The 27,825-nt window shown below is 38.2% G+C and overlaps 1 protein-coding gene across 1 annotated transcript; it reads left to right on the top strand.

Moving 5' to 3' along the window:
- The first annotated feature begins 787 nt into the window (after positions 1-787).
- LOC121388818 (DNA replication licensing factor MCM4-like) lies at positions 788-26,933 on the top strand. The gene is made up of 19 exons (XM_041520326.1): positions 788-814; positions 1,218-1,339; positions 3,280-3,315; positions 3,894-3,929; positions 4,747-4,923; positions 10,136-10,311; positions 11,720-11,926; positions 13,182-13,416; positions 15,812-16,054; positions 16,310-16,547; positions 17,195-17,286; positions 18,760-18,862; positions 20,397-20,573; positions 21,300-21,393; positions 22,455-22,609; positions 23,254-23,371; positions 24,559-24,800; positions 25,713-25,932; positions 26,504-26,933. The coding sequence occupies exons 2-19, from the start codon at positions 1,237-1,239 to the stop codon at positions 26,597-26,599; spliced, it is 2,748 nt and encodes a 915-aa protein (XP_041376260.1). The 5' UTR covers positions 788-814; positions 1,218-1,236; the 3' UTR covers positions 26,600-26,933.
- The last annotated feature ends 892 nt before the right edge of the window (positions 26,934-27,825 follow it).

Below are 27,825 nucleotides of genomic sequence, written 5' to 3'. Positions count from 1 at the left end.
AATGTACTGGGGAAATAAAAACCCAGTGGACGAATCGTCCGGAACTGATTTTTTTTGTAGTGGACGAATCGTCTCGAGTTCCTCAGTGGACGAATTGTCCAGTGGACGAATCGACTGCATCCCTCTAGACGTCGGCATTCTTTGAACCACTGCAAGTGCCTATAAAGTATACATGTTTTATTTAAAGTTATATTGATTACTGGATATTAAACATCTGACACAGAGTCTTTAAAATTTCTATTAGCAGCGATAATCTTTCATTAGTGCAGTGCGTACATTAAGGCAATACTTTTGTTAAGAACCACACTTTAACGTCCGTTCGGACTAATCTTTCAGATGCTGTTTCCTACAGACACGACAACACATACCATGACTTTTGCTATAGTAGTATTGAGGAAATGATCCAATCACATCAGACGAACGCATCAGACCGTGCCATGATTTTTTTTTTTGAGGAGTGAATTAGGAAACCCACTATACATTTTTGCATTAGCACTATCAGGAAGGGGTCTTTAATTAGCCATTTTCCTATCGAAAGAATGGTTGAGACTGGAACACTCCAATTACTGAATGAGTCCACTGAGGGGGTTCGATCCTCCGACCCAAACACCTCAGACGAGCCCTCTACAGATTGAGCTGTAGACTACGAATCATAATTACCAACTGTTTAACCTCCAAAAGCTTATGATTAAACAGTACTAACTTTAAGTTTTATAGAGATCCTATTTCGTTTGTTTGTTGTGCTCTAAATTTCATGCATACCCTTTCCCGCGTTTTTTGAACACGTGATATTATTGCGGGAAAGTTTATCAAGGTATTTACGATTTATTTATAAATTATTATGAAATGAATGTAATATTGTCCAAGTATTAACATCAAGATTTGTAGTGACTTTCTGAATGGTTTGTTTTATACATTCCAGGCGTATTTTGTTGCGTTTGTTTTATTGTTTTCATTGACCATTAATTTTGACTAATTTTTGTTATCCATGGCCTAAGCTCTTTGTTAACTTCAAAGCAGTTAACATGCATTCGAATTATTAATTAAATTTGTTACACTAATCGAGTTTAATGTTTTGTTAACAATGCATTATTTTCATTAATCATTATAATTTTTGTGATCAGTGCATCTTGATACTCGAACCATATTGGTCATCCGATTAGGCCGACTGTCAATATAATGAATATATTTTTTTTCTTCTAAATGTGTTCTTCTAGTTCTAAGTTCTAACGGAAGATGTCATCGCCAGGTACAACTCCTCGTCGTAGCAAACGAGGCAGATCATCGGAACCAGGGAGTCCAAATGAAAATCAAGATCATGAAGATGGTAACAAAACACGTAAGATATATTTTAAACAAGATGTTCAAGCTGAATTTTAGACAAAAACTGTAAGGAACATGTATAATGTGCAAAATTAACAATCCAGTTATTATGCTAATAGGATTTATGTGCTCTTTTTTGTCTGTCCCATTTTTTATAAGATTTGAAAAATCAATGCAATTGAGTCATTGGGATATGTTTTTTTTAGAGATGCGGTGAACTCGTATGGAAACTAACTCATATGAACGGAAAACTCATATGGAAAAAATAACGGTGAACTCGTATAGGGATGTATGGATATGCAGATATACTTTTATATTTCTCTTAAATGTGTATTTTGACACTTGTTTTGTATACATGCTTTTTATTTATGTCACCATCAGTCAACTATTTGCGTGTCAACCGCAGTTTGTGTGTCAACGACAGTCACCTATTTTCATGTCACCCGTATGTTCAAAGTTAGCCCGAGTACTCTGACTGTAAGAGAGCTAGACGGACATTTGGACATAAATACGCTCTAATGATGTCCAAATGTCCGTCTAGCTCTCTTACAGTCAGAGTACTCGGGCTAGTTCGAAGTATGTTCAATCATGTTTAATTTATTCTGTAACAAGCATCCAATGAATAATAAATAGTGGGCTAGCGGATTTGTCGAACTCTGCATAAAAACTACACACAAGTTCTTGAAGTTGCTATATAGTATACAGTATTGGATATATCAGTTTGTAATTTCCTTACGAGTTCACTGCATTTTCCCCCATACGAGTAAGTCTTCCATACGAGTTCACTTGTGGATTTCCATACGAGTTCACTGCATTTTCCCCCATACGAGTAAGTTTTTCATACGAGTTCACCGCAAGCCGGTTTTTTATGCCATTGAATAATACACAATAATAATGAATATGATTCAAGTTAGAAGGAGGCGGCTAATTTCACATGGCTTGCGGTGAACTCGTATGGAAAACTTACTCGTATGGGGGAAAATGCAGTGAACTCGTATGGAAATCCACAAGTTAACTCATATGGAAATTACAAACTGATATATCCAATACTGTATAGCAACTTGTGTGTAGTTTTTATGCAGAGTTCGACAAATTCGCTAGCCCAACGTCCGTGGCTAGTGGTTTTTAAGTTTGGGCTAGTGAGAAACGCAAAACATGCATGCATTGTTTACGGTTTCTGTCGCAGGAAATAAGTCTAATGACATGCATGTTTTGATTATAGGTGACTGCCGTTGACGCACAAACTGCGGTTAACACGCAAATAGTTGATTGATGGGGACATAAATAAGAAGCATGTATACAAAACAAGTGTCAAAATACACATTTAAGAGAAATATCAAAGTATATCTACATATCCATACATCCCCATACGAGTTCACCGTTATTTTTTCCATACAAGTTTTCCATTCATACGAGTTAGTTTCCATATGAGTTCACCGCATCCCATTTCACACACTGTGGCCGGCATAAAAAACGTAAATTTTTTGGCATGAGTTCGACCCATTGCCCCTTTCAACGATTACAGTTTGTTTTAAGGTTAGGCTTAGGGTTAGTCTTAGAGACTTTGATATAGAGGGGTACAGGTTGAACTCTTTCTAAAAAAAATTATAGTTGTAAAACTGAATTGTAATACACAGACATATATTTATAGGATATTAAACAAGCTTCCGTTTCGTATTATGTTTATTCCATGAGGGACATAAACATGATACAAAATGGTAGCGAGTTTAATATCCTGTTTATTACTCATGATGGATCTCAATTTATATTACTCGTTTTGGTTGACGGCCCTGTAAGGTTGTAGGGCATCAATCAGTGACGTCGAAGTATTGACGACGTCCTACTTAGTGTTTTGGTAGGACGTATCACTTTAATATGTATCAAGATATTTTTAACCATATGGGTAATAAATTTGTTTAAATATTATTTTATTGATTTATATATTTTGTTTTACAGCATCCAGACGCAGTACAAGGTCTGCAGCCAGCACACGTAAGAATTATTATCATAAGTTAAATCTCCCTTCACACCCTATCCACCCATCAAAGTTAAATCTCTTCACACCCCACCCTCCCATCGAAGTTAAATCTCTCTTCACACCCCACCCACCCATCGAGGTTAAATCTCTCTTCACACCCAACCCACCCATCGATAAACTGACCAGCAGGATATAGTCTGTGATTTGTTTTTGTTTTATAAAATCCCAGATAAACCATGCCATGCATCAATCTTTGCCAGCAAATACTCCCGCTTTCCTCCACACTTGCCCCGAAAAAAAAGAAAGCAGCAAATGTATCGCCTCGGAATAATTTTTTTTAATAACTTTTATTTCAAACTTCGTGAAACTGCTTGCCTTGCATTATTTTAGGAGAGTGATCTTCAGCTCATCTTGATTTTGCTCATGACAAAGACTGATGCTTTATATATAAATATTTCAAAAACTTGATTTTGAATCCTTGCATTTTGTCCCTTCTTTTTTTTACTTCACCTGAGGCCGTCATGGATGTATGAATATTTACCTGAAATTTCTTTGACCATTTATACAATAACAATAATACTTTGTTTTCTAGCATCGGGTCGAAGTACAAGATCAGGGGCCAGTACTCGTAAGTTGAATATCTGTTTTCATCAGCAAAACATTTTTTGCAAAATATAGTATTTATTTATATTTATTTAGGTAAATGACCATTACAGGGCTCAAACTTAAAATATTTTTATCAATAGTAATTTTGAAAGGTTTTTTTTTATCAAATTGTGAAATGTTTTTGCCATAAGCAAAATGCTCACCAGTGGCAATTTTGGTCCTGCCTAGAGGAATTTTAAACAAATAAGGTGTAACAAATAAGTTAGTAAAATATTAAAACAAAACAATTATCTTATCAGTCGATGGCATTAATTTTGGTTCAGCTGCAGAAAACTATAATCAGTAAAGCCCCTGAACTATGGCAGTTCATATCGCAGCTACAGCAGTTGCTGTTGGGGCCTAAGTTAAGTTCTGAGTCCTGTATTAATGAATGACAGGTCACAACATAAAGATTAAATGCTTAAAAGCTCATATATGACCACATTTCCACTTGTGTTTTTGCCTCTTGTTTACAGACATCAATTTAAATAGCATATCTTGCATGTTCTCAGTTTTCACAGAAACAATTATTTCCGGTACCGTGTCGGTAAAATCATGGAACCAAAATTTCGTTTCCCATGATTATTATATCGAGTATGATTATTTAATGAAAATAAAATATACTTAATTATTTTTAAAAAACAGTTTTCGATGGGTTCCCATTATCACAAGGCACGGAACCAAAAAATATTTCCAGATGAAATTTGAAATCCTATGGCCTGATCTTGGTAATATTTTAGGATACATTTGCAGAATTGTATTCAGTTTTAAGCATGTAAATTGAAATTTCTTTTAATTAGCATCATCTTCCCGAAAGAGTGCACGTAAAAACAAGAATGACGAGGGTGCCAGCTCCCCACCGTCGCAGAGGAGACGTGTCGATGCGTCACCCGGCAGTGAACTCGCACAGATGCCGATGACCCCGTTGTCCGGGCAACAAGGGGAGGAGTCGCTGTTTTCAAGTCCTCAAAATAGAGGTTTGTGTTGTACCATAGTTATGCTTGAGTCAGACCGTACCATTTAATGGGAGCCAACATACTTGCTCCCTCTTGTCTCATACTGGAACTCATTTAGTTTGAGCCAGTTTTCAGATATGTAGAGTATTTCTTAGAAATTTTGTGAAAAAAACCCAATATTAAATGTGCTCTGTCCCAATCACTCTCTCCTTTGAGTCTATAGTTCAAGGAGAGTAATTTTTAGATTGCCATACCATGTGAATTTATATGGTATCATTATGGAAATATCTTAAATATTTAATATATATAAACCCTTACAGCAACGAATCCCTCTGTATCAGGATCTGCGATTGTTAAAACTGACGACGAATCCCGCTATACCGGGATTAGGAACTTGCTTTGAATTTCCCTCCAAATTAGTAATAACATTACACACAATGACTTCCGTTTTATACTACTTCCGTTCAAAATAAGCATGGCCGCGTACTGAGAGAAATTCTTTATCAAATTGGTGTATTTTTCGATTTTTAATGATATTTTTTTCACAAAGTGTTAAAAAATTGTCAACAATGTCTGAATCCGAGGACAGTACATCAGACAGCGAATTAATGAGGATTTTGTTTTATTTCGTGATGAACAAGACGTGGGGTGAAAACATATTTTGGCCATGTTGGAAGACGACGATGAGGAAATTAATTTTGATGGGTTTTTTACCGGACTTTGAGAAGGATCCGCATTTTGATTTTCGTAATGAACAATCGGATGATATGTCAATTGTTTATTCAGGATGACCAGGTCCAATGCGGATTTTCGACGGAAGCTGCTTGGCACTTCAGTACTTTCAGTTGTTCTTTACTGATGAACTTTTTGAACAAATATGCGACTGGACTGACAAAAATGCGTGTTCCAAAATAGCTACCGATCCAGGAAACAAAGCTGAATGGATTCAGCCATCTTTGCTGGAAATAAAAAGCTACTTTGGTATCCAACTTGCTATGCTGATGTGTGTTGACTGCCCCAGAATTGAGAGCTATTTTTGTGAAATACCAGACAGATGGATCTTTCATACACCAGGTTTTGGAAAAGTTATCACGTACCGCCGATACATTCAACTCGGTCGATATTTAAATTTTTGTGATGAAACTGTTGCAGACAAAACTGATGTATGAAGTCGGACCTTTCCTGTCGTACATTCAAGATAAGTTTGAGTCTGAATATTATCCCTCCCAACACATATCTATTGATGAATGCATGATCCGTTTCAAGGGCAGACTGGGGATGAAACAATACATCAAATCAAAACCGACAAAATGGGGAATAAAGGCATTTTTACTTTGCGATTCTGCAACAGCATACTACTACAGGTTTGAAATATATATTGCAAAGAACAGTATTTTTGAAGGAGAAAATATTGGCCTAACAACAGCTGTTGTTCTCAATTTGATGAAAGGGATTGAAAATACGGGACATATTCTGTTTTATACAAACCCTGTCCTTGCTCACAATATAAAGTGTCGTGCAATAGGAATTGTTGGAACTGTTTGCAAGAACAGAAACGGTTATCCTCAACAGCTGGCCGATGTCAAAGATAGATACCTTAGAAGGGGCGAAAGTAAGTGGATGATGTCAGATGGAATGTCGATGTTGGTTTGGAAGGATAACCGACTGGTGCACCTTCTTTCAACAGTGCACCAGCCAGATATTTAAATCGTTTCGCATCGAAACAAACGAGGAATTTTTGAAGAAATTTGCTGTCTGAAACTAATAAAGGAATACAGTGCAAAAATTGGAGGCGCTGATTGGAATGATCAGATGTGTCATTATTGAAAATCTGCAAAACAGTACAGGTGGTACATCCGTCTGGTACTGAAGGGGGATTATTGTGGTGTGTTTTCAATGCTTATGTCATCGAGGGTCATGTGATCAACCACACACCTGACAGGGGAAGAGCAAGAGATTTTCAGCAGTTCATTGATGAATTGGTTCATTCTCTGGTTGGCGAGAACAGAGCTGTTCGGAAAAAAAGGAAAAGAGCAAGTGTGGATAATGAGATTCCTGGTTGCCTGCTGGATGTAGGCTCTCACTTTCCAACCACAGATGATACAGACAGCACAAACCACACCTGTGTCGTTTGTACAAAGAAGCACCATGTGCATTCAAATGCACATGGAAGGTTATCCCGAAAAGATAACCCCTTCAAACTAACGAAGACAGTTTTCAAATGTAGTGGTTGTAACACCTACCTGTGCATCAAGAAAGGTGCCACATGCTTCCGTGATTTTCACACCAAAGTGGTATACTGGAGATAGTTCACCTGTGAACATTTACCTGTATAGTTCACGTATTTACATGTACAGCTACTTTTTTATGTTTCTAAACTGTGACTGTAATTCTTATTGATACATGTACCTATATATACTAGTGTAACACGATTCTGTGATATTTGGATTGTTTATTCACAATGTGAACAAATTATGTGTGGAGACGCTAATTACAGTTCTGCTGTTGATGTTTACCTAACAACTTTTTTGTGTTTCTAAACTTTGGCTATATAAAATTCTTATTGGGACATGTGGCTGTTTCCATGTTATAACAAATACAGTTCTGACTGTATAAAATTCTTATTGGGACATGTGGCTGTTTCTATGTTATAACAAATACAGTTCTGACTGTATAAAATTCTTATTGGGACATGTGGCTGTTTCTATGTTATAACAAATACAGTTGTGTGAAATTTGGATTGTTTATTCATAATGTGGACATGTGGCTGTTTCTATGTTATAACAAATACAGTTGTGTGAAATTTGGATTGTTTATTCATAATGTGGACATGGGGCTGTTTATATGTTATAACAAATACAGTTATGTGAAATTTGGATTGTTTATTCACAATGTGGACATGGGGCTGTTTCTATGTTATAACAAATACAGTTGTGTGAAATTTGGATTGTTTATTCATAATGTGGACATGGCACTAGTGTGACCTCGCTAATTACTTTTCACCTGTTGGTATTTACCTGTTCAGTTCACCTGTTTACCTTTTTGCAGGGTGCTTCTAAATTGTAACTATGCAATTCTTACTGATACATGTACCTGTATTATATATATAACGAACACAATTCTTACTGATACATGTACCTGTATTATATATATAACGAACACAATTCTTACTGATACATGTACCTGTATTATATACTCTTCAAAAGAAGAAACGCAAAACCACATTGTCGTAACATTTGGAGAATTGATTTAATTATTGAATGGTGAGTCCGATAATTACCAAATGTTGCAGGATTGTTCACAATTCACTCTAGTCCATTGTGAGTAAGTGATAGGACACACCACCAAGGTCAAGGTCATCTGGAGTCAATACCGGGTGTGGCCTCCGCGTGTGTTGACAACTGCCTGGCACCGCCTGCCCATTGAAGCAACCAGAGTACGGATGACGTCCCGGGGGATGGTGGCCCACTCGGCCTGCAAGGCTGCTGCCAGCTCGGGCAGGGTCTGGGGCTGTGGTTGTCGCTGTCGGAGGCGTCGGTCCAACTCGTCCCATAGATGCTCAATTGGGTTCAAATCCGGTGATATCGATGGCCAAGGAAGGACATTAATGTTGTTGTTCTGTAGGAAAGCCGTTGTGAGACGTGCTGTGTGAGGCCTGGCGTTGTCATGTTGGAACACTGCGTTGGCGTTGGCCATAACTGGAACGATGTGTGGCCGGAGGATCTGGTCAATGTAGCCCTGTGCATTCAGGTTGCCCTGCACGTGGACCAGGTCAGTTCTGCCAGTGTGTGAGATGGCTGCCCACACCATGACACTACCCCGCCGAATCTGTCCACTTCCTGCACGCAGTTTGCCGCATAACGTTCACCACGACGCCTATACACGCGACATCTTCCATCATGACGTCGGAGCAGAAATCGGGACTCGTCACTGAACCACACCTGTCTGCATCGCAGTTGAGGCCATTGTCGATGAATCTGGCACCACTGCAGTCGGAGTCGACGGTGTTGTGGTGTTAAGATGACACCTCGAACTGGACGTCTGGCACGAATTCCTACCTCACGTAGGCGGTTCCGTACGGTCTGGTCGGATATCCTGCGCAAACCTGGTATTGCTGCGGCTGTGGAGGTGGCAGTAGTCAATCGTTCCCGAAGGTGGCGTACCCGGATGTAGCGGTCCTGCCCGGGGGTAGTGACCCGTGGTCGACCGGATCTAGGGAGGTCACGTGTTGATCCATGTTGCTGGTAATGGTCCCACAGTTTGGAGATGGTGCTTGGGGACACATGGAATGCCCTGGCAACGGCCGTTCTGGATTCGCCTGCGTCTAGTCGGCCGATGGCATTGTTTCTCTGCGGTTCACTGAGACGTGGCATGTCCTGGATTGTCAACTGTCGGCCAGATACAGAGGCCAGGCAAGCGAACACCCTGCACTTTTATACTGTCGGTGTTCATGTTGCACGTGCAGACAACGCACGTGCAGTGGTGACATGGTTTGCACGTGACTGCGTTTTTGCGAATATTCACATTTTGGAACTTTATTGTACAGTAGCTGCGTTTTATCGAATGTAACCGTGGGAATGTGTTTGGGACATGCAATGACCTTATATTCACAAAGCATGAACCGGTAGGAAACATAAAATCGGAGTTATAACCCATTTGTACCCTTTTGCGTTTCTTTTTTTGAAGAGTATATATATAACGAACACAATTCTTACTGATACATGTACCTGTATTATATATATAACGAACACAATTCTATGACATTTGGATTGTTTATTCACAATGTGAATTGGACAAAATGTGTGTACTTTGATTTCAACTAAACACAGGTAAAAAAAAAATTAATATAATAAATGTGTTTCTAAATGTATACACTGGATAAAAACTATTTGAAATGTATTTATATTCACTCATATTAGAAATTGGACTTAAATTTAGTTAAAAACAGATTGATTTTGTGTGACTTTTTTTTTTTTTACATCACTAACTCTCTTATCCTTCCATCCTACTAAATCCAAAAGTTTGTGCATCTACGTACAAAATTTAATCTATGACAGCCAAATTAGTAAAGACAATCAAATTATGCTAATTAGGTCAAGGAAGCCATCGTCAGGGGTTAGCCAATTAGCCGGGAGCAGTCCGTGAAAAGGTTAAATGGCAATTATTGTTTGTTATATCTAAATTAAGAATAACTGTTTAATATATTTTAAAGAAAGTTTGTTAAATTTTCCAGTGCCCACGAGCGAGATAGATCTGAGTTCTCCGTTGAATTACGGCACCCCGAGTTCCCGTGGGGGTCTTGGTACTCCAGGCACGCCCGGCTTGGGGGCCACACCAGTGAGACAACGGACCGACATCAGAAGCACAAAGAAGATGAAAACTGTCGTCATCGGAGGGTCAGAACCATCGGTAAACTAACAGTTTGAAAATTTATTAGAAACTACTGTTTAACATTTTAAAGTTGTGTAACAATCTCTGAAATTTGTATAGCAAATAAACTGATCAAGATGTTCCCCGGAATTGTTACTAACAGGTTTTATGATAACAATGTTGGGAACTGGTTGGATGTGCTATTCTGTCTGTTGGATGGTGTATATAAAAGATTCCTTGGCAAATTACTACTAATGGAAAAATGTAGCGGGTTTCTTCTCTAGGACTATGTGTCAGAATTACCAACTGTTTGACATCCAACAGCCGATTAATAAATCATTGTGCTTTAGTGGTGGTGTTAAACAAAAACAATGCAATCATCTTGAGCAAACTAGGAAAGATATATTTGATACAAAAATGTGATGAAATCGTTTTGATTCCATCCTGAACTTTTGTTGAAATTTCTTCGTAATACTGAATTATATTCAAAATTTTAATTTTACTTATCTGTGATATTTGTATTTTTGCACAGTTCTGTACATTGCATTTTAATTTAACTGTTGACTTTTTATATTGATGTTTTAACTTTATTTTTGCATTTACCATAGTTTGACACCCAATAGCCGATATATTTTTTCTGCTGTGGTGTCAACAAACATTCATTCATTTTCTTCCAAAATAAACTTTTAACTTTTGAGTTTGAATTTCATCATCAATCATCAGTTATGCTCAGTTTGCACCAACTTATTAAACTTTTGATTATACTATTGGGTTAAACTTACACTAACATAATATGGACTTAAAGTATTAGGATTGGACATTTTGTTGCATTTATCAAGATAGTCCCTACCGACTGCTAATTTTACCTCTAATACCTTTTCAAGAGGCGGAACGTAGCCCAGTGGTAAAACGCGTTTAATGCGCGGTCGGTGTGGGATCGATCCCTATTGGTGGGGCCATTGGGCTATTTCTCGTTTCAGACAGTGCACCACGACTGGTATATCAAAGGCTGTAGTATGTGCTATCTTGTCTGGGATGGCACGTGTAAAACATCCCTGCTACTAATGGAAAAATGTAGCAGGTTTCCTCTCTAAGACTGACAGAATTACCAAATGTTTAACATCAATAGCTGATAACTAATAAATCGGTGTGCTCTAGTGGTGTCGTTAACCAAAATTAACTTTAACTTTAATATCTTTTTAATATTTGTTTGCTTTATGTACATACTCTAACACTAGCACATGCACATCATTTAAACCACATAAAGCATTACAGTTAACATGTCGTCAACAATCCATTATGAATTTTTATTATCATTCATCACATTGGTGAAGCCCACTTGATCAATTGTAATCCATTATCTCCAGCTATTTGGTTTGGTCCCTTTAACACAAAACTAACAACTTTTTACTGGAAGTAAAAATGTGTTTATTTGACTATTTTTCAGGAGCCGACACGTGTGACAAGTGAACTGGGTTCCGATGTGACCGCCGGTCCGCAGCTTGTTATCTGGGGGACTGATGTCGTCGTCAGTCACTGCAAGGAGAAATTCCGTCGATTCCTCACACGGTTCGTTGATCAGTCCATTGACGAGGATGAGCAGTTTGAAGGGATGGACATCAATGAACCATATTATCTACAGAAACTGGCCGAGGTTTGTTACAATCATAATACAGGATGAATCAAACAGTGATTTCAGCTTGTAGGTGTACTTTATAGATGTAATTATTGTTTTAAATACTTATAGTATTCAGTCGTTAGATGAAACTTCAAAAATATTAGCAATATGGCATATTTGGACAGAAAAATCTTGTCTTGAACATTTTAGGAGAGTGGCAAATTGATCATCTTGTAATAAAACTTTAAAATAAATTTTATTTAACAGGGCTAGCCCTGGCACTTGCTAACTTGGTTGGGATCGATCCTCGTCGGTGGCCCATTGGGTTATTTCTCCTTCCAGCCAGTGCACCGTGACTGGTATATCAAAGGCCGTGGGTATATACTACCCTGTCTGTGGGATGGTGCATATAAAAGATCCCTTGTAACTAATGAAAAAATATAGCGGGTTTCCTCTCCAAGGCTATCACAATTGCCAAATGTTTGACATCTAGTAGTCAATGATTAATAAAGCAATGTGCTCTAGTGGTGTCATTAAACAAAATAAACTTCTTTTTTTTTCCGCCTTTTAAATTACAAATTTTAAAAACATCCACAGCTTGCCTTGATTTTACTCATGGCAAAGACTGAAATAGAGTATTTATATTAAAATAAAAAATCATCATGTTGTATTATGGTTGATTGTAACGACTTGAGAAATCAATATTTAAATCTTTGGCAATTTATATTTAGGTGTACAACATATTATGCAACCATTCTTTCACATCTGAAGATGGAAATAAGCTTATCAAAACTTTTAGCTACTATCAGATTTATAAGCCACTTTTTGTCTCACTTTTGTGAGATATAGGTATTACGTTTTTGGTGCAGACTGCAGCAACTTTTGCCTTTAAAGTTCAACATTGAAGTTTTCAGTTTTTTCATTAATTATGTATGTTATGTCCTGACATTAATTCTGTGGAATTCTTGTAAAGTTGCCCATGGTTATAGTCTATTTGCGTTAAAAGGGAACTGATGAATTGGCATATAAATCTATAATGAATAAAGTTGAAACTTATATTAAAACAATTCTGAGTTTTAAACCCATACCAACTCCAAATTTTAGTTTTTTTACAAAAAAATTCATTGTAAATATAAAGGTTTCTTTACAAATTGCCATCAAATTACATAGATTAATCTCATTTTCATACCAGTATTGTAAAATAACATTTACACGGAATGTTTTGCAATTTTTTTTATCTCAGTTGGTACAGACTATAATGAGTATGACTATTTACTTATTTGTGTGGCAGATTAACGTGATTGGAGAGCCGTTCCTGAACATAAACTGCAAGCACCTGAATGAGTTTGACAGCGAGTTGTATCGACAGCTCGTGTGTTACCCGCAGGAAGTGATCCCCACGTTTGACATGGCCGTCAACGAAATGTTCTTTGATAAATATCCCGACACCGTTCTAGAGCACCAGATTCAAGTTCGGCCGTTCAATGCGGAGAAAACGAAGAACATGAGGTCTCTTAATCCAGAGGGTAAGTGTTAGAGGATAAGTGTTGGAGGTTGAGTGCTGGAGGGTGAGTGACGGAGGGTAAGTGTTAGAGGATAAGTGTTGGAGGTTGAGTGCTGGAGGGTGAGTGACGGAGGGTAAGTGATTGACGGAGGGTAAGTGATTGACGGAGGGTAAGTGTTAGAGGATAAGTGCTGGAGGGTGAGTAACAGAGGGTAAGTGATTGACGGAGGGTAAATGTTAGAGGATAAGTGTTGGAGGTTGAGTGACAGAGGGTAAGTGATTGACGGAGGGTAAGTGATTGACGGAGGGTAAGTGTTAGAGGATAAGTGTTGGAGGTTGAGTGCTGGAGGGTAAGTGACGGAGGGTAAGTGATTGACGGAGGGTAAGTGTTAGAGGGTAAGTGTTAGAGGATGAGTGCTGGAGGGTGAGTGACGGAGGGTAAGTGATTGACGGAGGGTAAGTGTTAGAGGATGAGTGCTGGAGGGTGAGTGACGGAGGGTAAGTGATTGACGGAGGGTAAGTGTTAGAGGGTAAGTGTTAGAGGATGAGTGCTGGAGGGTGAGTGACGGAGGGTAAGTGATTGACGGAGGGTAAGTGTTAGAGGGTAAGTGTTAGAGGATGAGTGCTGGAGGGTAAGTGATTGACGGAGGGTAAGTGTTAGAGGGTGAGAGGATGAGTGCGGAGGGTGAGTGACGGAGGGTAAGTGATTGACAGAGGGTAAGTGTTAGAGGGTAAGTGTTAGAGGATGATTGACGGAGGGTAAGTGATTGACGGAGGGTAAGTGTTAGAGGGTAAGTGTTAGAGGATGAGTGCTGGAGGGTAAGTGATTGACGGAGGGTAAGTGATTGACGGAGGGTAAGTGCTGGATGGCGTTTCTGAATTTTAAAAATCTGTTTCAGTTTACAAACAAGTACCTTAAAATATATTCACATTTTTTGTTCCAGCAAGTGCTCTTAGGGGGTAATATTTAAAAATTGTAGATAACGGGAAATTTGTTCATGTGATTTTTAGCTACATAACTTAATCAGTTGTCTCAAAATTGCATTTGAATTAGGTGTCTTCTGAAACCTTGAACTTTTAATTTCAGAATGTAATTGTCAACTACTTAACTGATTGGTGGTTCATTTAAATTTAAACTTGCATAACTGACCTGTTGACAGAATGAATGTATGTATGAAATATTGTGCTCCGTGTTCCGCAACTAGTTTAGTAAAGGTCATGGAATGTGCTATCCTGTCTGTAGGATGGTGTGTATAAAAGACCCCTTTCTGTTAATAAAACATGTAACCATGGTGTTGCACCAACAGGTTTTCTCTCATCTGTGTGGTCCGTGACCATATGTAACAGAATTTCATTTTTGATGTTTGTACACGCTCCTCGATGTAATCTGAGATAGGCAAAACACTGCACCACCTTCGTTAAGGGCCATTCCTTCAGTCGCGAAAAAAGCTATTTATTGATATACAGTAAAGTACTGTTATAATGAACAAGAAGGGACCCTGATAATAAGTTTGTAATAGCCAGGGTTCGTTTTACACATTTGCACAAGTTGGTTATTAATGTATAGGGAGATAAAATGGGACTTCACAATCAGTTCATTCTAAGCAATAGTTCGTTCTAAGCATGTTCGTTATTAGTGTACATTACTGTAATTGCAGACCAATGCGCCTTTATAGGGAGTTATTGTTCTTGCTCCACATCACTTCCCTGAGACCAGTACTGGGAGAGTAATTGTTAACTCCTCTTAGCATGGGAATTTATTTAATTTGCCATCAGGATCACACAAAGTAATTTTTAGTGGCCCGAATCTAAACACCACTGGTCTCGGGCATTAGGCCACCATATTCCAGAGCTTCTGAGTATGGTAACTTCTTAAATGGCTCCCCATAATCTAAGTTGGTGGAACAAGCGATCACTCCCCTCATTTTTGTTTACAGTGAGACCTAATTGTTAAGAGGACACACTAATCTATAGTCCATAGATGGACGGACTACAGTTTTAGCAGAGCTTCTCGATTATAGTAGCCCCACTCCCATAGCTAGTGATATTCAGTGTTGGGCTAGTAAATGACTAATATCGCTATGCCCGACAGCTAGTGAAAAAAAGAAAAAGTCAAATGTTGCAATTGTCTATTTTGTAAATATAAACATCCTGGCGCCCCCCCCCCCCCCCCCCCCCCCCACACACACACACACCAATGTTAGTGTTTTTAAGCTATACCTCTCTCTTTAGGTGACATATTCAATATTTACTATTCATTAGTAAAATTGTATGAACTTAAAGTAAAGTAGGCCTAGTGAATTTTTTATCATGGCTAGTAAATGTTTGAATCACTGATCTCACGGCTAGTGTATTTTGTAAAAATTGTAGAAGCCCTGGTTGTTAGGTAAAACCAAGTGTTGTGGTGTTATTTCCAGACATTGATCAGCTGATTTCCATCGCGGGTATGGTGATCCGCCTGTCTCCGCTGATTCCGGAGATGCGCGAGGCGTTCTTCCAGTGCAACGTGTGTGGCAACAGCACGATGGTAGAGATTGACCGCGGCCGCATCATCGAGCCGACGCTCTGCCGAAACTGCAACACCAACCACGCGTTCATGCTCATCCACAACCGGTCCCACTTCAGCGACAAACAGATGGTCAAACTACAGGAATCGCCAGGTACTGTGACTCATGTGACTCAAAATTAGAAGTAATATGTGGTCTACTTTTTTCTAAGATAACATAAAATTAAATAATCTGTCCTGCTAACGAAAAATGGTGCTGGATAAGTTACAGTAGGCAAGACATTTAATTCTGCGGAATTCTTGTTTTGTGTTAAGGTGTTATTAAAGAAATATCATTTGTTTACTTTCTCTTTCTACTGAAGTTTAAAACTTTATGGAGGTGTCTTTAAGCTTTCCTTCTTTGTTGTAGAGGACATGCCCTCTGGGCAGACCCCCCACACAGTGATCTTGTACACCCACAATGACCTGGTTGACTCTGTCCAGCCGGGCGACCGCGTCACAGTGACGGGGATCTACCGTGCGACACCGCTCCGTGTCAATCCACGGATGAGCAACGTCAAGTCCGTGTATAAGACTCACATCGACGTCGTGCACTTCCGCAAACTCGACCAGAAGAGACTCCGCGAACAGAAGGATGAGGATATGGGGTGAGATAGCAAGTTTCTTTGGGGTTTTTTCCATCTTCACCATCACCTTGCATTTTTAGGGGCATGACCATGAGGGTATATACCACAAAATCAAATCCTATAGTAACATACGTGGCTAAAATTCCTACCTGTGGCATATCAATCGATATACACATGATGGATATAAATATTACCACTCCTCGCCCTTAAAGTAAATCAGAAAAAATTGGGGTTACGCTGCTCATTTCAGAAATAACTGGTAGCATCTGTAACTACCCTAGCTCCACACGAAAGTTTAGTACTTTTTTTTCAAATATAGGTATCCCATGTTTCAAGCACACAGCTGCTTGACATAGTGGTACTAGATGAAATAAAATTGCATACATTCTTTGCCTAGATTAAACTAAAAAAAATTATACAACAAATACACATTTATCACCATTGATAAGACTTAAAAGTTGGGTGCATTTCGAACTTTGACCCAGCCAGATTTTATTTAGTTTAATACTACCATGATTGTGCCATGGAGCCCCTATAAATTCAATCCAAGGAGTGTGAAATATCAAACCCCCGTTGTTGAACAATTCACGTATCCTCTCTAACTCCCAAGTATTTTGAGAAGTTGCATTTTCGAAGCACACATTGGTAGTTGATAATTTTCTCTTCAGAAAGGACATGCTGTACCCCCCTGACACGGTGGACATGATCAAGGAGCTGTCACAGAAACCTGACATCTACGACAGACTGGCTCGGGCTATCGGTGAGTGCTTGTAAAGATATTGTGGAGATCATATCAGTGTCACACCAGGCATAGTGCCGGCTAACAGGTTGCCACAGGGCTCAAACTTAAGAATTTGTCTCCTGCTGCAATTTTTTAAACAGATACCATGGGTCAAATGGCTTAATTGTGGCAATTTTTAAACAAATATCATAGGTCAAATGGCTTAATTGTGGCAATTTTTTAAACAAATACCATAGGTCAAATGGCTTAATTGTGGCAATTTTTTAAACAAATACCATAGGTCAAATGGCTTAATTGTGGCAATTTTTTAAACAAATACCATAGGTCAAATGGCTTAATTGTGGCAATTTTTTAAACAAATACCATAGGTCAAATGGCTTAATTGTGGCAATTTTTTAAACAAATACCATAGGTCAAATGGCTTAATTGTGGCAATTTTTTTAACAAATACCATAGGTCAAATGGCTTAATTGTGGCAATTTTTTAAACAAATACCATAGGTCAAATGGCTTAATTGTGGCAATTTTTTAAACAAATACCGTAGGTCATATGGCTTAATTGTGGCAATTTTTAAACAAATGCCGTAGGTCAAATGGCTTAATTGTGGCAATTTTGAGCCTGCCAATGGCAATTTTTACAAGTGACATTTGCAAGAAATAAACATGACTAAAAGGTTATTTTGCTGTATGTAGACCTATTTCAAATGTGCAAATGTTAAATATTGGCAGATAGGTGAATACATTTTGCCATTGTTGAGGAGCTTTATCGATGGTACAAAAGTGCTGTCGGTGATGCTTTCTACCGACGTCAATTTATATCTCTGTGACAAATTGCCGTTGTTAAGTTCGAGCCTGGTTGCCATGAATTACAGACCTGGAAATCCATAGCTTACGACACATTTATCAAGATTACAATTTCCATTATCATCCATTCACAGACCTTTCGATACTTTATTCATATAACTATTTTCATTGAACTGATACGTGTGTGTGTGTGTGACTTATAATGAAAAGGAAACAATTGTTTAAAATTTAATTGGTGTTTTTGAAAACATGGCTTTTGCAACAAGTTTAAAAAGAGGTTTAAGTTTAAAAAAAAAAAAAAAAATTCTCTTCAGAATATGTAAGTTAAGGTAAAAAGTTTGTTTTGTTTAACACCACAACTATAGCACATTAATTAATCATCGGCTATTGGATGTCAAGTATTTGGTAATTTAGAGGAAACTTGCTAAATTTTTTCGATAACTCGAGGGAACTTTATGTGCACTTACCCATAAACAGAACAGCACATAACATGACCTTTGATATACCAGTAGTGGAGCACTAGTTGGTCCACTGAAGAGGTTTGATCCCATGACCCAAGCAAGAGCTCTACCAACTTAGCTAATTCCATCCCTGAGTACGTAAGAAATAGAATATAATGGTTGAAGTGGTAAGCTATTGCAGTTTTTATCACAAATTATTTCACGGGTATCTCGATTTTTTGTTTCAGCTCCAAGCATTTATGAAAACGATGACATTAAAAAAGGAATATTGCTACAGCTCTTTGGTGGATGTCGTAAAGATTTCACTAATTCTGGACGAGGAAAATTCAGGTATATTTTAAAATGGATTGCTTGAAGGAAGGAAATGTTTTATTTAACGATGCACTCAACACATTTTATTTATGGTTATATGGCATCGGACATAAAGTTATGGGCTACACATATATTGAGAGAGGAAACCCGTTGTCGCCACTTCATGGACTACTCTTTTTTCGATTAGCAGCAAGGGATCTTTTATTTGCACTATCCCACAGACAGGACAGCACATTCCACAGCCTTTGATATACCAGTTGTGGTGCATTGGCCGAAATGAGAAATAGCTCAATGGGCCCACCGACTGTGCATGAAACGAGTGCTTTACTACTGGGCTACGTCCAGTCCCTGGATTGCTTGAGGAGTTGCAGGTCCTGGGGTGGGTGAGGAGTTGCAGGTCCTGGGGTGGGTGGGTGAGGAGTTGCAGGTCCTGGGGTGGGTGGGTGAGGGGTTGCAGGTCCTGGGGTGGGTGGGGGAGGAGTTGCAGGTCCTGGGGTGGGTGGGGGAGGAGTTGCAGGTCCTGAGGTGGGTGGGGGAGGAGTTGCAGGTCCTGGGGTGGTTGCGTGAGGAGTTGCAGGTCCTGGGGTGGGTGGGTGAGGGGTTGCAGGTCCTGGGGTGGGTGGGTGAGGGGTTGCAGGTCCTGGGGTGGGTGGGTGAGGGGTTGCAGGTCCTGGGGTGGTTTGAGGAGTTGCAGGTCCTGGGGTGGGTGAGGAGTTGCAGGTCCTGGGGTGGGGTGGTTGCAGGTCCTGGGGTGGGTGGGTGAGGAGTTGCAGGTCCTGGGGTGGGTGGGTGAGGAGTTGCAGGTCCTGGGGTGGGTGAGGGGTTGCAGGTCCTGGGGTGGGTGAGGGGCATTTCTGATTAACACAGGCTTCTAACAATAGTTTCATCCATATGTTGCTTGTATGAACCTAATTTTGTGTAACCCAGTTTTTATTCGACATTAAATTCAGGACATCATTTACATGGTTATATGGCAAGTTATGCAATAATGAAATGGGTTATTTCAACTTGGTTTTTAGAATATCAATGTGAATTTTTTCTGTGTTTCTGATAATCTTAATGTTATTAGTATCACAAACAAATGTGAACCAGTACCAGAATGTTAACCAGTAGTCTGACCACTTCGGGGAGTGTTCAGTAATTACTTCTGGCATTGTTAAGAGGCACTTGTAATCACCTACTATGCACCCCTACTACAGCGGTTGTTAGTGCCGTGGGACAGACCAGCTTTATTAGCGGCAGAGGATGTGGGTGCAGGGAAATGCACAGAAACTGCACCCGTGGAGGAAGTTGAGACAGGTAGCCGATGGTGTGGACAGCTCAGAAGACAAAGTCGGAGGAAACTGACAGAAAGGGTTGAAACAGATTGAAATGGTGGAAGAAATTGGAAAGTTATTTTTATATTAAGATAATGAGAATGATAGGCAGGGGGTGATAGATGAGAAAGATTAATGAAAGTGTGAGCCAGCTTTGACGGGATTTGAACCATCTGTGGGTTTTTTATATGATGTCCAACGCCGTATAAACCTGTTTCTTCCTTGCTGTGTTGCAGGTCTGATATCAACATTCTATTGTGTGGAGACCCGGGCACCAGCAAGTCTCAGCTGCTGCAGTACGTCCACAACCTGGTCCCTAGGGGCCAGTACACGTCCGGCAAGGGATCCAGCGCGGTTGGCCTCACGGCGTACGTTACGAAAGACCCCGAGACCAGGCAGCTAGTATTACAGACGTAAGTGAGCAAGATGTTAATAGTGTAGGCAAGATATCCTGGTCCGTATTTAAATAACGGCAGCAATAGTTAGTAACAGTGAAGAACACCGTCTGCTCCATGAGTTTGAAATCATATTTTCTTGATTATCTATGTATTTTTACATGCATAAATATTTGCAGGGCTAGCTTTGTGTGAGCTAAACAATTCGCCAAATTGTTTATTAAACTTCAGAAATTGTCAGTTATTTTCTCAAAAATATCAATTATTACATGTAATTATTTCGCCAAACTAAAATAAATTTGCCAACTGCTTTCAAAATTTGCAGTTGGCGAATTTGGTGAGTTCCAGAGCTATCCCTGCTTTGTTATTAAAAATTTGTGCATGTCAAATAAAATAATACAAATATATTTTAAATATTTGTTATTCATTACTGCTACTTACACTGGGTTTTTTTTTACAAAATAATTATTTCAACTTTTAATTTGTTTATATACTTTTGTTTGACCCCAATGGGTGATGTTCCGTAAGCATTCATTCATTCATTCATTCTTTCATTCACCGTAGTATGTACTGTCCTGTCTTTGAATATAAAAGACACCTTGCTGCTAATGAAAAAATGTGGCATGTGTTCTCTAAGACTGAGAAATTACCCAATATTTGACATCCAGTATCTGATAATTAATACATCAATGTGCTCCTGTTGTGTTGGTAGACAAAAGTATTGACTTTTAACTTCCTTCACAGAGGCGCTCTGGTTCTGAGTGACAATGGTGTGTGCTGTATCGACGAGTTCGACAAGATGAGCGACAGTACGCGATCAATTCTACATGAAGTTATGGTTAGTAGCAGTTCTCCGGTTTTTATTAGGAATTTTGAACATACAGCATTATTAAAACAGAAAAATATCACATTGCAGAAGAACCTTATTTTAAACACTGAAATCATACAACAGACATCTTTTTTGTGTTTGTCAAAAATTACAGTTTGAGAACAGAGAATATTGATTTTAGATTCTCTTCCACCTCCATTGGCATAAAATATTTAATGTACAAACTTTTTTAGTTTTTTTTGTTTAATGCATTGATCGCCAGTTTCAAGATGATTGTGTGCCATTAAGAAATAAAGTATTGGATTGTAGCTGGACTCTATATGGGAGTAATATTCATGCAGTGTGCGATGTTGGTTTAAAAAATATATGTGTCACAAGGACTCACTGTTTGCAAATCTTTAGAGCCCGCCACCAACCCAGCAAGCCCTGCCATGCGTCTCCAGTAAAAGATTGCTATTCAAGACTGGTTTCCCAGAAGAATCAATGTAATGTGTACAAATAATTTTTATGAGCCATGCGGGCTCGTATGCTAGCCAAGCTAGAGAGTCCTATATTATTTTTGCGAGCTTCAGGCTCCCAGACTCCTCAAAATCGCACACTGATTCATGCATATATATAACTGGAAAATATCACTGTATTTTGTCTCTTCTTGATAAAGTTAAACGGTGAGATACAGGGTGTACTCAACTTCTGCATCGTTCCAAAGGTTGTGGTTTGTACTATCCTGTCTGGGATTCTGCATATAAAAGAAGAGCCATATCTCCAACGAGATATAAATATTAATGTGTTGACTGTCTTTAAATAAAACATTCCTTCCTTCCTTTTGCATACAGCATCATTACGTTTTCATATTTAGCTCCATTTCTCACGAACCACAAGTCCTAGATCAGATAATAGTTGTATCTATCACTGTCCATCTTAATGCATGTTTTAAAAATACATTAATATCAATTTATTATGATTATTAATTTAAAAACATTTAAAGTAAATTATGTTGAATGTTACATTAAAATATTCTCTATATCAACTTATGGCAGGAGATTTAATTCTGTAAAATTCTGATTCTTCAGGAACAGCAAACCCTGTCGATAGCGAAGGCGGGTATAATTTGTTCTCTGAATGCGAGGACGTCCATCTTGGCAGCGGCGAATCCCATCGAGTCGCAGTGGAACAAGAACCGCACGATCACCGACAATATCCAGCTTCCTCACACACTGCTGTCCAGGTCAGTCTGCCGGGAATTCTCTTCTGTGTGCGGGCCAGGTCATAGCCAAGTGGTACAGCATTCGCTCGATGCGCGGTCGATCTGAGATCGATCCCCATCAGTGGACCCATTAGGCTGTTTCTCATTCCAGCCAGTATATCAATGGTCGTGGTATTTGCTGTCCTGTCTGTGGGAAAGTGAATATGAAAGATACCTTACTACTAATAGAAAAATGTGGCAGCTGTCCCCTAAAGACTGTGTAGGAGTTGGCAAACTGTTTACATACTATAGCTGATGATTAATTAAGCCAGTGCACCATAACTGGTACATCAAAGGTCGTGGTATGTGCTATCCTGTATGGGATGGTACATATAAAAGATTCCTTTTTGCTAATTGAAAAGAGTAGCCCATGAGGTGACGACAGCGGGTTTCCTCTCTCAATATCCGTGTGGTCCTTAACCATATGTCTGATGCCATATAACCATAAATAATATCTGTTGAGTGCATTGTTAAATAAAACATTTTCTTCCTTAATGATTAATTAATCAATGTGCTCTAGTGGTGTTAACCAAAACTCTCCACTTTTAAACTGTAATGGTTATAATAGAAATTTTATTATATCACCGTTCATTTGCAGTTCAAATAAGAAATATTTGTGTTTTCAGATTCGACCTGATCTTTTTGATCCTCGACCCTCAGGATGAATTGTTCGACAGACGTCTTGCAAACCATCTCGTATCTCTGTACTTCCGCAGCCCGGAGGAGGACAAGGATGAATGCATGGTATGACCAACACATAATTTATTAAAGGGACATACCCTAGTTTTTAAACACTAAGGCATATTTTTTTCTATTAGAACCGTTTTTGTTAACTAAATTCATACTTTACTTAGATTTTATCGTTTAGATTATCTATTTCCGTACATTCGAAGTGTTTTTGGTCATCCTAGTGTTTTTAAAGCATTTGTCATATTTTTAAAAACACGTGTGTGTCTGAGAAGTAAGAGCTATGAAGTCCAGTTTTAGTCTATATTTAGAGGTTATTTCACCATTTCAAAGTCAGACTCGTGTTTCACTCAATTGTAACTTATCCAAATGAACTTAGTGTTAATTTTCACAGGTTGATAAATAATAAAGAAAGTGACATACAAAATTCTTAGTTCCACCACAAAATAAATGCTGTGTAAAATTGAAAACACTGCGACATTGCCAACTGCCATGGTTAACCTTTAGACTACTGGATTACTTTTTAACAAAAACCACGTTGAGTGGGTACAAGTTTATAATTTTTACTCACATATATTCACTTAAATGTTTTATAAATACATGAAATAAAGTTCATATATGAATCTGTAAGTATTATTTTTGTGGGTTTTTTGTCATTTTTATTATTTTTAGATCAGCTAATGGTGATTAAAATTAGGCAAAAAAAAGAGAAAAATTGTGTTTACTTACGGGCATTTGTGGCCAGCTGTCCAGTATTTATGTCCATTATTCCCAATAACAGTGGTTTTCTGACCAGAATTTTTTTTTAAACCTGAACTACGATTCATATTGCAATATTTGGTGGGGGTTTTTTGTTGGTAAAACGATCAAATTTATTATCAAATTAGCTGTCACAATCAGCTATCGATCCCTGAAAATTACGGCGACGTGCCGCCATTGTTGTCAAGCGAAAATACTTGCCGAAAACCACTTTTTGAACTCAAAATTTCAAGGTATTTTCAATTGAAAAAATCAAATCAAAAGCCACCATTTTGAAAACAAATCTTTTTTCTTTTATTATATTTCCGTTTCCGGGGAGTGTCGTGTGCAAAACTGCAGGAAATATGAATTGGGGAATGCACTGTATACAGTGTACAGTATGTCGACTGACGTGATGTCGGGCGAGATATCTCGCCTGCAGTACTCGGAAGGTTAATGAACAAGACCTATATGCTTAGCAAATCTTTTGTTGTTGTTGTTGTCAGGACATGAACATTCTGAAGGAGTACATTGGCTATGCCAAGCGGTACATCCAGCCCAAGATAAGCGAGGAGGCTGGGCAGGCGTTCATTCAGGCGTACGTCGAGATGAGGAAGGTGGGCAGTAGCCGTGGACAGATCTCCGCATACCCTCGACAGCTGGAGTCGCTCATTCGACTTGCTGAGTCCCACGCCAGAATGAGGCTGTCGGAAGTTGTTGAAATAGCTGATGTCGAAGAAGCTAGGAGGTAAGCACATTCAGTGCACAGTTTTGGGGACATTACCAGTCTAGTGAGCCCTACCAATCATAAAAAACTAGCATACATTAATTTTATATTGTAAACTTGCAATACTGTTTTAAAGATATACATCAATTATATATTGCCATCAGACTTGATAAAAGTTTGAATGTGTGACATTATTTTCCAGACTAACCTAAACATTTAGTTTGGATGTTGCCCACTAATCTTTAGTTTTACTAACTTGCACATCAGGTGATTTACAAATTAAAGAAAAAGCAGAGTATTTTGTATCGGTTTTCTCAAAGAATCCAAGAGGTACACATAAGAATCCAAGAGGTACACATGTTGATATTTTGGTTTCCGATTAGTCCTTAATTTTGATAGCATGTGCATTTTGATAGCATGTGCATTAGGTGATTGACAATTTACAAGAAAATGGTGAACATATCTGTTCCTTAAAGAAGGTACAGTTCAATCAATCATTACTGGTGGATAAATCTTCAAAAAGGTAACAGTGTGGAAACCAACAGTAATTAGGGGTACACTGCTGGTATGTTTTATCAAGACACAGAATGATTAACCAGAGTTAAAAATTATTTGGAGCGAGAAGTGACTTTTCCCTGGGGGGGTTTCCCCCGATATGGTTTCAACTAGTGGAGAATATAGATTTTGTCTTCATCTCTCTGTGTCTGTCCATCTGTCTGTCTTAGTTTTCCGGATTAAATTTTGTTTATAAAAATGCCTCAAGATAGCTGAAATATTGTGAATAGCTAGAGATAATATTAGACTTTCATGGCCATTTACCAGTTTTTTGACAGAGTTATGGCCCTTGAACTTAGAAAGTGAAAATAGTTTGAGCTAAATAAGGGACATGTATGGCCTTTGCATCACTTTGATAATGGGTGTTTTTTTTCCTAGACTGTACAGAGAAGCTCTAAAACAGGCTGCCGTTGACCCGTCTACTGGTAAGATCGACATTACGATCCTGACGACGGGAATCAGTGGAGCGGCGCGCAAGAGAAAGGCCGAGGTGTCGCAGGCTCTCCGGAGACTCATACAGGAAAAGGGAGAAAAGGGCAAACTGGTCACGCTCAAACACCAGAAACTCTATGAAGATTTCAGGGAGAAGTCCGACTTTGTAAGCATAAATGACGTCGTATATGGGCTGTGAATTTATTTTGGTAACTTAAGAATGAGACGGAATCCTAAATGATCTGTATTACATAATTTTTTCACTGTAGCAGAATCCTAAAAACAAATCCTAAATTCAAAGCCTGATATTTTCTTTTCAACATTACCTGTCCTCAAACAAGTGCACCCCCCCCCCCCCCCCCCCATGGTTAGTAGTCTGGTCCAAACATCCAATGGGATGGCTTAAAATTCTTCTACTGTCATGTGACTGTAACGTAATGTAGGAATTAAGTAATATTTTTAATTTTTAAAACTTAAATATAGTAGGAGGTGAATATACAAAATTTAAAGTTTGTGTGTACGTTTGCATGTATACATCAATATACACACACATCTTCTACACTATTCATAGTTTTTGTCAGTTTATAATTTTGGAATTTAATTTTCACAGTTTGATTAGATTTTCTTCCCAATAAAAAGGTGCAGGTGTTTGTGGTAATCTTAAGAAAAATAATTGTGAAAATCATTTTAGTTTTTTTGTTGTGTTCAATCCTTTAATTATTAATTTGTTATTTCAGCCAATCACGAAGGATATGTTCGATGATGCCCTACGTGAACTTCAAGATGAAGACTTCCTGATCGTCACTAACAAGGTCATACGACTCTGTGCATAGTTCAAAACAAAAGAAAGAAATCTGCATTGCAGATTGAAAGAACAAAGAAGAAATTTAATTTAGTAAATTGAAACATTTGAGAAATAACCAAATTGTTATTTCTGTCATAATTAAAAAAAGAAAAAATCCTCAGGGATATAAAAAAAACACCATTTAACCATTTGACAAATAGCTGAATTGCTATTTCTGTATATAGCTCACGTAGAACACTTGAAATAATGGACCCCAGTTAAAATAATAAAAGTTAAAATACTGTCTTTATATTCTTACTAATAGCGTCAAATACCAGAACATTGCATTTACTTGTAAATAAATATTAAAATTGGAAATTGTATCGACTTTTATTTTGTTGTTTGTCAAAATATTTCATTAAAAAGTTTGAGGAAACAACTCTATATATTGCTTGATGCAGCCTAAGGGCAGTGGATTAAAGTTACGAGCGCTGAATTTAGCATTTTTGCTAATTTTAAAACCAAAACCGATTCAAGTTTATGTAGTTTAGAAATTATTCCTCGTCCCAGTACTGTAGATCTTCAGACATTTCCATTGTTTATATAAATAATTACATATTTATAGGATATTAAACGAGCTTTCATTTCGTATCGTGTTTATGTCCATTGTGACATAAACATGATACGTAATGATAGCGATTTTAATATCCTATTTATTACCCATATTCAATCTTAATTTATATCACTCGTCTCATTTCATTGACGTTCCTGTAAGGTAGTACGCCAATCGATGACGTCAAAAGTGGGACATATCACTTTGATATGTACCAAGATAGTTTTAACCATATGGGTAATATTAATCGATTCAACACTAATCTGTGGTTCAGATGCAATCTGTCTCAATTAAATTACAGGCTGTACAGCACACCCTTATATATAGCAAAAGTAGGAAAATGGAATGAAAAAGTAATGTAGAGCAATTGACAAATTACACTGAATTTGAAAATTATTAATAGCCCTTATTTTCACACTAGCAGACAAATTTATAAAGCCTGCTTTTGTCTTACACAAGTGAACTACATACATTTACAATGCTTAAACACCTGCATTTAAAGAAAGAAAGACGTGTTTTATTTAACGACGCACTCGACACATTTTATTTGCGGTTATATGGTGTCAAACGTGGTTACGGACCACACAGATAATGAGAGAGGAAACCCGCTATCACCACTTTATGGGCTACTCCTTTCGATTAGCAGCTAGGGATCTTTTATA

The sequence above is a fragment of the Gigantopelta aegis genome, chromosome 14 (assembly GCF_016097555.1).
Source record: "Gigantopelta aegis isolate Gae_Host chromosome 14, Gae_host_genome, whole genome shotgun sequence".
Taxonomy (NCBI): domain Eukaryota; kingdom Metazoa; phylum Mollusca; class Gastropoda; order Neomphalida; family Peltospiridae; genus Gigantopelta; species Gigantopelta aegis.
This window is presented reverse-complemented; position numbering and strand designations above follow the sequence as displayed.